We start from the raw sequence: 12,531 nt of genomic DNA on the forward strand, positions 1-12,531 counted from the left end.
CCAGATTCATGCGGGTTACCCAGCACCGGCTTCACAACACCCGCGCCCCAACTCCTTGCCTAGGCGGGGTCTCGGGTGCCCTTTCGGCTATTGGTTCTGGCGCGCAGTCTCCTTACATCAGTCCACCATCCCAGCCAATCGCGTGCGGCATTTCCCACAGACGTCAGAACGCTCTTCCGACGGTGGCCAATGAGAGGGCGACCCTGAAGTAACAGCTGATGCGCCGATGGGTTGGTACGCGAGCGGCGGCGGTGGACCGGCCACTCGCAGCGGCTTGTACTGTTTACGTCCCGGGAGCTGGTGAAGCAGCAGCAGCTGGCGGCATGAATGCCAGTGGCGGAGACATCGTGACCTCGGCGCGTCTGCTCGTGGAATATGTGGACTCACTGCTTCCCGAAAACCCGCTGCAGGGACCCCTCCACAGCGCCTGGAACTGCATGCTGAACAACTACACCAAGTTTCAGATCGCCACTTGGGGTTCCCTCCTTGTTCACGAACTCACGTATTTCACCTTTTGTTTACCTGGCTTCATCTTTCAATTCATACCCTATATGCAGAAGTACAAAATCCAGAAGGTAAAATGGACTGGTGGGGTTGGGATCGTGGGTGGCTTGTTGTCGGCCCGCCGGAAAAATGGACAGTTATGTTCAGTTTAAAGCTTTTTGCCTTCACCTAACCTCGGGACGAAGTCTTTGTAAAGTTTTTTCGGAGTAAACTAATTTATGTGGTTGCTTTGAGCCCAGTTGAGTGTGTAGATATAACCCGGCTTGTACTTATTCTTTATTCCTACACTGAACATCAAAATCAAATCCCTGCTGGAAACCTGTGGAAAGATTTCAATTTGAAATATTGACTCTTCTCTTCGACAGAGCCCGCCTGACATGCTCGAGCCTTTTCTGCATTTTCTGTTTCTGTTTAAGGGGTTGGACGTCAACGAGTTGGTGGCTGATCGCCGTCTGTCGACCCATCTCTGTCAAAAGGCCGCCGGGTGTTGCAGAGGCCAAGTCGCCTTTGGCAGCCCAAGCCACTTGGGTGCCGGGGTTCGGGTTCAGACCTCCGCATCTGGACCGCAAGCTCCTGCACAGTACTCGTTTCAACTGCTTAACTGTCTTCAGGGTGTCTTTGGCAAGGCCATCGTTTTATTGGTCTTCATGGGGGGTGGGGGGGGGGTGTTGACGGAAAGGACCCCTTTGAACTATTGTAAATTTGACGTGAAGGTGTTTATCCAGCTGTTGAGTGTCTGGATTTTGACCTGCTCCAAGGTAATGCTATCCTCCTCTTTGAACTCTATAGCTTTCCTGTCCTTCCCAGCAAATACAAATGAGAAGTATCCAATTTAGACATCTCCTATCTCGTATGGTTCCACACATTGCTACTCCAGTTGTTAAGAATATCCGACCCTAAAACTTGTACAGGCTTAGAATTTATGGCTTGGTACAAACATTTGATTTATCTTCAATAAAAAGCAATTATTGATTAACATCATAAACATGCAACAGATTTCACAGAAAGTCTTCAATGTTCCTCCTGAGATCTCTCTCAACCTGATGTGTTAATGATTGGACACAGCCTGGCCATGCCCAACTGAATGCAATGCACACCTGTAATTCACAGGACTCATGAGAGTTACTTCAAGTTACCCAGCAGATCTGGCAATGTGATCTACATTCACAATAGGGATAGTCAGCATAGCTTTGTGAGGGGCAGGTCATGCCGCAGAAGCCAGATTGAATTATCTGAGGATGTGACAACAGGACATTGACAGGATGTAGAACTGGGCTGACAAGTGGCAGATGGAGTTTAACCCAGTAAAGTGTGAAGGGATTCACTTTGGAAGGCAGAATACAAGGTTAATGGCAGGATTTTTAGCAATGTGGAGGAACAGAGGGAATTTGGAGTCCACATCCATAGATCTCTCAAAGTTGCTGCACAAATTGATAGGGTTGTTATGAAGGCGGATGACCTGTTGGCCTTCATTAGTAGGGGATTAAGTTAAACAGCTGTAGGTCATGTTGCATCTCCATAAAACCATGGTTAGATCACACTTGGAATATTATACCCAGCTCATATAATCCTCATTATTGGAAGGATGTGGAATCTTTAGAGGGAGTGCAGAGGAGATCTACCAGGATGCTGCCTGGATTAGAAAGCATGTCTTATGAGAAAAGGTTGTCTGAGCTAGGGCTTTTCTCTCGGATAGAAGGAAGATAAGAGGTAACCTGAAAGAGGTATAGGAGATGACAAGAGATATAGATTGACTTCATAGCCAGAGACTTTTTCCCAGGGTGGAAATGGCTAACATGAGGGGGCATAATTTTAAAGTGATTGGAGAAAAGTATGGGGGTGGGCAGTCAGTAATAAGTTTTTTTACACAGAGAATGGTGGGTGCATGGAACACCCTGCCAGGGGTGGTGGTAGAGGCAGATAGGATAGGGCTGTTTAAAAAAGCTCTTAGATGGGCAGATGAATGATAGAGGAATGGAGGATTATGTAGGAGGGAAGGGTTAAGTTGAACTTGGAATAAGGTAAAAGGTCAGCACAACATAGGGGGCCGAAGAGCCTGTGCTGTGCTGTACTGTTCCGTGTTCTCTCAGATGTGGTCCTCCCTTCAGCACATCACTTCTTTCCCTCCCTCCACTCCTACAACAAAGTCCGGTCACAGCTACCTTTCCCATAGGCCCCCAGCTTCACTTCCTTCAGCAGCTGATCATAAATTATACCCCGTGCAAGGCCTATTAACTATCGTATCATGCATTTGGTCTCATTTTATACAAAATTTTGCAGAAGTGGGAAGTTTCACCATCCCCTCTGTGTCTCACCCATTTCCAAATGTGTTACAATTTCTGGACCATAGAATCTTGCAGCATAGAAACAGTAAGCTGGCCTAACAAGGCTATATTGAAAACCGGCCTCTCTTCAAAGTAAAGTTATTTTCTTGCAGGCATTTGCAGGAAAATACAATAGAATTTTGTGCAAAGCTATACATAAGCAGGTAAAGACTGACAATCAATGTGCAAAAGAGGACAAACTGTGGAAATAAAGATAATACTGAGAGCAAGAGTTGTAAAGAGTCCTTGAAAGTGAGTCTGTAGGTGGTAGAATCAGTTCAGAGTAGTGATCAGTGAATGAAGTTATCCACTCCAGTTCAGGAACCTGATTGTTGTAGGATAACCACTGTTCCTGAACCTGGTGCTGTGGATAGCTTCATTCACCACACCCGGAACTGATTCTGTGTGTCTCCGGCCTGATGCTAGTAGTGAGCATGGCCTGGATGTGGGGGTTTTGATGATACATGCTGCTTCCATGAGGCAGCGCTCCATCTAAAAGTGCTCGATGGTAGTGAGGGCTTTTCATGTGATTGCCTAGGATGTATTCACCACTGGTCTTTTCCATTTCAGGGCACTGGTGTTTCTATACTTTGCAGTGATACAACCTGTTAGGATACTTTCCACAGTGCATCTACAGAAGTTTGCAAAGTTTTTTGGAACATACCAAATTTATGCAAACTTCTAAGAAAGTAGAGGCACTGTCATGCCTTCTTTGTGATGACAGTTGTACGCTCGTCCCAGATCAGATCCTCTGATATCTTAACGCCAAGGAATTTAAAGCTGCTGGCCCCCTCTACCTCTGTTACCATACTGAGGACTGGCTCATGGACATTCAGCTTCCTCCTCCTGCAATGGATAATCAGCTCTTTGGTTTTGCTGGCATTGAGGGGGAGGTGGTTGTTGTGGCAGCACCATTCAATTGGATTTTCAATCTCCCTTCTATATGCCAATTCGTCACCAACTTTGATTCGGCCAACAAACATTGGTGTCATTAGCAAACTTAAATACGGCGCTGGATCTGTACTTAACCATACAATCAAACGGTAGGTATAAAGTGAGTAAAGCAGTGGGCTAAGCACACAACACAGTGCTGCACCGGTGCTGGTGCTGATGTGCAGCAAGTGTTCTTACCAATCTGTACTAACTGGGTTCTGCCAGTGAGAGAATCAAGGATCCAGTAGCAAGGGGAGGTTCCGAGGCCCAGGTCTTGAAGATTAGTACAACACACTTAAAATGCTGGAGGAACTCAGCAGGCCAGGCAGCATCTATGGAAAAAAATAACACCCTTTTCCATAGATGTTGCCTGACCTGCTGAGTCCCTCCAGCACTTTCTGTGTGTTACTTAGATTTCCAGAAACTGCAGATTTTCTCATGTTTGTTCTTGAAGATTAGTCATGACTTTTGAGGGGATGATATGTTGAATGCTGAGCTGTGGTCTATGAGGAGTATCCTGATGTATGCAAGTTCATTGTCCAGGTGTTCCAAAATGTAATGGCATCTGCTGCTGACAGTACGCAAATTGGAGCAGCTCTTCGTCACCTCTCGAGCAGGAGTTGATGAGCTTCACGACCAACCTCTTGAAGCACATCATCACCATTACCCCTCTTTATCAAATTCCATCAACATATCCTCCAATACCTTCTCTTGTATATGTGTCTAGTCTCCTATGATATGTACGCCGCTATATGGTAATATGTGCATCAGGATCAGGTTGAATATCACTGGCATATTTTGTGAAATTTTTTAACTTGGTGGCAGCAGTTCAATGCAATACATGATGATATAGGAAAAAAGTAAATCAATTACAGTAGGTATCTAAATGTATATTAAATAGTTAAACTAAAAATAGTGCAAACACAGAAGTAATGAAACAAGTGAGGTAGTGTTCATGGGTTCAATGTCCATTTAAGAATTGGATGACAGAGGACAAGAAGCTGTTTCTGAATCGCTGAGTGTGTGCCTTCAGGCTTCTGTACCTCCTTCATGACGGGGCATGTTCTGGATGATGGGGGTCCTTAATAATGGACACCACCTTTCTGAGGCACTGCTCCTTGAAGATGTCTTGGATACTACAGAAGCCAGTACCCAAGATTGAGCTAACTAATCTTAAAACTTTAAGTAGCTTCTTTCAATCCTGTGCAGTAGCCCCCCCCCCATACCTGACAGTGATGAAGCTTACCTAATAGTAAAGGGAAATCCCCCTGTATTCTTATATGAATTTATTTGTGATTCTTCTTTTGAACCTAGACTTTGTATTCAGCAGCAAAGGGGTGGAATTTGCCATCAACCTCAAGAATTTGCACTCACAGGTTGAGTGGATTTATTCCTGTGTGTTCTTGAGTCAGATGCTATCAATCTGACAAATATCAAAGGGAAATAAACCTTTCACATCCTCTATATCATACTCCACCTCACTGGGCTTTAGAATTCATATTTATGTATTGACCAAGACACACAGACATGAAGTTTCCTCTTCCCCAACTTTCTTGTTTCTGGATTTGGTTATTCTGATACATCCCTGAGATTCTACACATAAAAGTAGCTTTTTTAGTGCTATGTAGCTTATTCAGCAGTTATTATCATTTTATATCCCGCTTAAAAACTCATACTTCCAGAAAGTTATACATTTTCATTTGCATTAACAGTCAAATAGGGAATAAAATATGGGAGTAGATGGTAAATTGTTAATTGTATTTGCAGCTATGAAGACTGCCATAGCATATCCTGTGGAGAAGCAGGGCTGACTGTTTATTATCCCCCATGGATGCTGCCTGAGTTGCCCAGTTTCTCCAGTATTTTGCGTGTACTTACTCAAAATATTTAAAGTGTATCTATTATCAAAAGATGTGCAAGTTATACAACCTTGAGGTTCATTTGCTTACGGACAGTTGCAAAGCAAGGAACCCTTAAGAGCCCAGATAAAAAAAATATAAAGTTCAACCCCTAATGTGCACAGAGAAATATAGAGGGAAAAAAACAAATCAGGCAAGCAATAAAAACAAACAACTCCGGGCCCAGATTTTGTTGCTGAAGAAGTCATTCTCAACCTCTCCAAATTGGCTTGGTGCCCAGAGCGATCCAACCTCGCCTGATTCTCAACGCCCTGCTTTTCCGTCTATCTGGGCCGGCGTTTAAATTGTCCAAACAGCGGCTTGTACCTCGCATTAGGACCCGGGCCTCACCACGGCAAATCACTCTGGGCCAAAAACACACCGTCCAGCGATTCGCTTCGAACCTGGATTTCGCTGCTATAGAAGCCATTCTTGACCTCTCCAAATCGGCTTGGCACCTGGAGTGAACCACCCTCGTACCTGGGCCAGCTGGACAGGCATCGGAGATCCTCTGCCCCACCTTCTCCCCTCTGAACCATTCACTCCAACTCCAATTGCGTCAATTTTGCAGCGCACCAGCAGGGCACATCTCCCGAATTCACTTTGTCTTCGCTCATCTCTTCGTTGTTTGCCGTGATAGTTCATCACAATTTACCTCAAAAAAAGTCTTACTAATAATGATTTTGCTTTCCTCTATCATGTCCTGTTTAAGTCTAGAGAAAATAAGAAGTCGGACATTGGATACATCCTTTAAATTTGAAGAAATCTTGTGATCTTTTATTCAATATTTTCACATGATCTAATTTTTGTACTGATTCTCTTCCAGCTATTTTTTCAGAACCTTGGATTTGATCAAAGAGTCTCTGTTCTCTTAGTTTTTCTCTCAGGATGGACTGCCCAGTCCTTTTTTTCTCTGTTTAGAATAGTGTTTTTGTTTCCTTTTTTATATATAAAAGTTCCTAGTAGTCCTTCCTTTCTTCATAAATTGATAAGAGGAGAATGAATTACATTCTTTTTTTTGTGTATTATATATTTCTATATCAAATTTATACCTTGTAGATCAACGCTATTTGTGATTCTTTGTTTATTTTACCCACTGTATGTACTGTTATTGACATATATACCAGAGATACTCTACTCCTGTTTGTATACACACCTTTTTTAATAATCAATAAAAAGATTGAAAAACAAATGATTTTAATCAAATTCCTTTGTTTTCAAACTACCAGTAAGCTGTCGCACACCTTCAGTAGCGCTACCTTAAACCGGAAGTTTACTTGCTAACTACTCATTACTTTAGGGCAGCAATGAAGGTCTTCTCTCTTGGTCTGTCCTTGGTGGTGTTCAGGGCATCCTTCATCATGCAGTAGCTTCCGCTCTGTATTCAGTTCTGTCAGTCATGCAGTCATGGTTGGAGACTCAGGAATACTGTCGCACTCAGCTTCATTGCTGTCTCCATAATAATTGTTTTGATCAGTCGGGGTTGTTAGCCCTGAGCTGAACCCCCAAACCTGAAGGACCAGTAGACCACTCTTAGTCTGACCTCTACCCTTTGACATGTTTGGCATGGGTGACCTTACCAAGAGTAAAAAACACAAGGCCCTGACTCCAGCCAACATAGCTCTCCGGGTCATTGAGGCACACAGGCCTCCAAACCCCGACAAGGTTGTGATTGTCCTGGAGAACTTTGTGTGTTGCTGAACTTTTCCAGCATCTCAGAATCTTTGTTTATGTTTGCTGCTCCTCTGTGAAGTTTCTTCAATGTATTCCTACCCTGAAGAAGTTTAAATCTTCTCTTCGACGGGAGTTCGGTGAGACCCTCTGTCACGGCCCCCGCCCCCTCCCCCCAATGTGAACTTTGCTGCTCTCCAACTCTTCAACCATGTGCTCACCAAAACTTGCTAACCATAGCCAGGTGAACTTCCTGGGAACTTGTCACCTATCACCTGTCAGCTTGTACACCTTCCCCTCCCCATACTTACTTATTCTGGCTTCTGTCCCTTCCTTTCCAGTCTTGATGAAGGGTCTTGGCCAATAACATCGACTGTTTATTCCCCTCCATTGATGCTGCCTGACCAGCTGAGTTCTTCCTGCATGGTGCGTGGGTGTCGCTCAAGATTTTCAGTGTCCGCAGAATCTCTTGTGTTTAGACGTATTAATTCGTTGTGACTCCCATGCTTAATTGTACAAGTCCACACATAAGAAATTGATTTTAGGTTTACATAAAGAACACCGCATTAACAGTAGCACACAGAGGAGAAAATCTGCAGATGCTGGAATTCCAAGCAACATACACAACACACTGGAGGAACTCGGCAGGCCAGGAAGCATCTATGGAAAAAAAGTCAGTTGACATTTCGGGCCAAGAATCTTTGTTCCTGATGAAGGGTCTTGGCCCAAAACTTAGACTGTTCCCTCACTTCCACAGATGCTGCCTGGCCTGCTGAATTCTTCCAGCATTTTGTGTGTGACCACATTAACAGTGATAGTTCAGTTGTCTTTATTAGTGCCATTTTCTCCACATATACATTTTTGGACCAAATCATAATTTTAAAGGATTTTATCCTTTTCCCCTTCAGTTGTATCTTTGGTGTAGAGTCATGGTCATAGAGTGCAGAAAGAGTACTTCGGCTCAGTCAGGCATCCATTTACACTGTTTTCAATTTTTCTCCTCATACTTGGAATCAGAATCAAGTTTAATATCACCAGCATGTGTTGTGAGATTTGTTGTCTTTGTGGCAGCTGTACAATGCAGTACATAATAATAGAGAGAAAAACTGTGAATTACATTAAGTGTGTGTATATGTATGTGTGTTTATATAGTTAGATAAGTAGTGCAAAAAATAGAAATAAAAAAGTGAGGCAGTGTTCATGGGTCAATGTCCAATCAGATATTGGACGGTAGATGGGAAGAAGCTGTTCCTGAATCATTGACTGTGCGCCTTCAGGCTTCTGTACCTCCTGTCTAAACAGGCATGACCTGGGTGTTGGGGGTCCTTAATGATGAACGCTGCCTTTTTCTCTTCTCAGTTTCCCCTACATACTACCATTACCCACACAATGACAGTTTACAGTGGTAATGAACCTGTCAACCCACACATCTTTGAGATGTAGGAGAAAGCAGAGCACCTATGGAGAAACCCACACGATCACATGGTGAACACACTGGCCCAACAGCAGAGGTCAAATATGGAGCTGAGAGGCAGAGCATTAATAGCTGTACTAGTGTTCTGACAACAGCAGTTTGTTTTTCCAGGTGTTCTATAGGCACTTTTTGCCGTTATGGCCTTTTTTTAAATAACATTTTGAAACTAATTATGATCAGCAGGGATCTGTCAAAATTGTGTTCAACTTCGTTGTTGTTCTAATTATTTTGTAGAAATAATCCCATTGCCTTATTGACCTTTATCTAGACTTTAATAAGACCTGCTTCATTTTAAAATCAAAACTTAATGTTTTACATGTCAATGTCGTTAGAGGAGTGACGTGTTCAAGACAATGAGAGTAGATAGGACGGTAATGAGAAAATTTTACCCATCTAAAACCAGAGGGCATTGCTTTGAAGTGAGGAGCAAGAGGTTTAGATGGAACCTAAGAACATTTTCTTTTCCTTCAGAATGGTGGTTGCAATCTAGAAGACATTGAGTGGATGGTGGAGACAGAAAACGCATGTGGTCAGCAGGCAAATGCGCAGCTCTACTCAGACAGTGTCAAAGATCAGGATTAAACCTGGGAACCTGGGTCACTGCAGCTGTGTTCCAAAGCTATTAACGCTACTGTCACTGTGCTGCCAGCCCTGTTCGCTCCCGTAAGGGGAAACATTCTTACAGCAATTAGCCCATCGAATCTTCCTACAAAGCTTTACCGTTTCAATTGGATTGATCTTTCCATTTTGAATATGAGAGCTTGACTGATGATTTTTGGTAGCTGTTTGTTCATAGGGGCCAGCACAGGTGAACTCTATCTTCAAGTGAGCTACTCTGATTAGTAGAAAAACTGTGGCCACTTATCACCTTTGGCCACTTATCAACTAGTTATAGCATACTTCTATCTTCTGAAATCTGGATTTAGCTAGATCATAAACCTCTCTATATTAATATAGTTTGTGTGTATCTGTGCAAAATCCAAATGTGTGTTTTGGAAAGATTGGGAGAAAAGTGTTTGTGTAAATGTACTCATGAAAGTAAGTGGCTTAGTCCCCCAAAGTAAACAAGCCATTAAAGCTGAAAGTGCACTAGATTTGGCCAATGGATCTAACAGGCTAGCAGTCATTGCTCTTTTAATGCAAGTTTTTCCAGTGTTATATTATCTTCTGCATTGTTCCTTTCCTTTCTAGGACAAACCAGAAACTTGGGAGAAACAATGGAAGTGTTTCAAGATGCTGCTGTTCAACCATTTCTGCATCCAGCTACCCATGATCTGTGGAACCTATTATTTCACTGAATTTTTTAACATCCCCTACTCTTGGGACACCATGCCAAGATGGTACTTAATTTATTCCCTTTTCTTTTGGCATAAATCATAGAGTGGAGTCCTATACTATGTCCATGCCAGCCAGTGGATATCCATCTTTACTCATCGCCAGTCTAGTACTTGTCCTACACCCTTCTATGCCTAGGTGATGCAAGTGCTTACTAGGCACCTCTTCAATGCTGTTAGCAGCTCTCTTCCACTACTTTCTCCAGCAGTCCATACAAATGTTTATAAATTAACTTTAGTTTTGAAATTTAAAAAAAGAGATTCAGTGTTCTACCACTCTGCATAGACTGGCATCTAATCTGAGATGCACCAATTTACTGAATCAATTTAGCATAAACACTTGAGAGATTGTTTTTATACAATGCAACATACTTTACCTGAACTATATCGTAGAATTTATTTTTGGTTCCAGTAAATGAAAATTAATTTGATGGTGATAGTGAAGCTGGAAATAATTTCGCCTTACTCCAGTCCACCTGAGAATTTACAGCCAGGCTTGTTTGCAATAGTTCCAAACTTCCTCACTTGTTATCTATACTACATATAAATATCATTTGAAAAGTTTTCATATCTTTTTTCCAGTGTTACAGATTAATTATACCACTGCTAATTGCTGTTATTCCACTGCTGTTCTGAAGTTTTGAACTGAATATTGTCTGTGGATTTTATATTAATTGTGAAACATGCTTCTGTCTATACCCTGTGAATTGGTTCAGGTATGTGCTGCTGGCCCAGTGCTTTGGTTGTGCAGTTATCGAGGACGCATGGCATTACTTCTTACACAGATTATTACATCATAGAAAGATCTACAAGCATATTCACAAGATGCACCATGATTTCTCAGTAAGTTCAAAGTTATATTCTACTTGCACAAGAGTCTCAGTCTTTGATTTACTTAGTTAATACTAAATTGTGATTAAACTTCCCTGTTAAACCTAATAAACTTCTCTTAAAACCAGGGGTCTTAATGAGTTCATTATGCTGTTAGCCATACTGTTAAGCAAGGAAGTTACTGCAGAAAGTAAAAAAGCAGCTTTCCCTCTTTGCACTCGGTCTATACTTTACACCGCCTCACTACATCAATCAGAGACCTCCTGCACCCAGCCATTCTCTCTTTTCCCCTCTTCCAGCGTGCAGAAGATACAAAAATGTCTGAAAGCACATACCACTAGGCCTAAGGACAGCACCTACCCTGCTGTTATAAGACTATTGAATGATTGCCTAGTTCGATAAGATGGACTGGATCTCACAATCTACCTCATTATGATCTTCCTGCACTTCACTTTCTCTGCAGCTGTTACACTTTATTCTGCATTGTTATTGCTTTACGTCAATGCACTGTGTAATTCTTCAGATATGTATGAAGAGTATGCGAGACAATAGTAAACCAGTTCTAGTTCCAGAAAGCTATATTTATTAAGCTGTTTTCTTCCAGTCTCCATTTGGTATGCAGGCTGAATACGCTCATCCATTGGAGACAATTATCCTTGGAGCAGGCTTTTTCATTGGAATCATGATCTTCTGTAACCATGTAATGCTGCTGTGGGCTTGGGTTGCTGTCCGCCTTCTCGAAACGATTGATGTTCATAGGTAAGTTTAAACATATGCTGTATTTATATATAATGTAAGTTTGCTACTGCTTGATTAACCAGTATACTTGATATAAGTTCAAGTTTATTGTCATTCAACCATACTAATTCTTTTGCTGCTGTTTTGCGAAGGGTGGGGCTTTGGGGCTTCGACGTTTCTGTCATTCTATGGGGTTTCATGGATGTCTGTGAAGAGTACGAATTTCAGGTTGTAATCTGTATATGTTCTCTGATATTAAATGAACCTTTGATATGTATGCAGGTCTTGGTGATTTGGGGAAAAAAAAGCTTAAGACAAACATTTGCACCATTTGCTGAACCCACATAGGCCGCTGCCTCTAAGCATGATGGCACCTTACTGAATTATTTATTAATCAAGATAGCAAGTTATTATCTCTTATTTCAAGCAAAACTTTTTATTACTGTGACCCATAAGTCCTTAATGTCAAAGCCTCCTCTGCTAACATTTTTCACAACTCTATTCTTCCTTCACTTGAATTGTTTCTTGCTCTTCTTAATCTTAAACATGTGTACTGTAATTTGAATCATGACCACTGAGCTATTCAGCTTTGTGATATTGGGATTGAAGTTATTTACAATGAAATCATATTATTATTATTATTAGCAATGCAAGTAAATGTAAACATGTCAAACCACTGACTTGACCCAGAGCTTCCAATTTGTGACTATGCGATAGTAAAGCAAGTACACTTTCAATGAAGTAGAAAAGCCTACTTCAGTAGACATTTTTTGTCATATTCATGTCAAACATAAGGAAGGATCTTTGCTTGTATAGATCTATTT

At 41.9% G+C, this 12,531-nt stretch overlaps 1 protein-coding gene across 1 annotated transcript in view; it reads left to right on the top strand.

Annotated features, from left to right (window-relative positions):
• The first annotated feature begins 218 nt into the window (after positions 1-218).
• LOC134345536 (methylsterol monooxygenase 1-like) overlaps positions 219-12,531 on the top strand; it is a 34,598-nt gene continuing 22,285 nt past the window's right edge. The window contains exons 1-4 of the mRNA XM_063046334.1: positions 219-575; positions 9,996-10,144; positions 10,855-10,981; positions 11,574-11,728. Of these exons, the coding sequence (XP_062902404.1) occupies positions 219-575; positions 9,996-10,144; positions 10,855-10,981; positions 11,574-11,728 (788 nt within the window). The remainder of the gene's footprint in view (positions 576-9,995; positions 10,145-10,854; positions 10,982-11,573; positions 11,729-12,531) is intronic.

This window comes from Mobula hypostoma, chromosome 4 (genome assembly GCF_963921235.1).
Source record: "Mobula hypostoma chromosome 4, sMobHyp1.1, whole genome shotgun sequence".
In the NCBI taxonomy this organism is placed as follows: Eukaryota; Metazoa; Chordata; class Chondrichthyes; order Myliobatiformes; family Myliobatidae; genus Mobula; species Mobula hypostoma.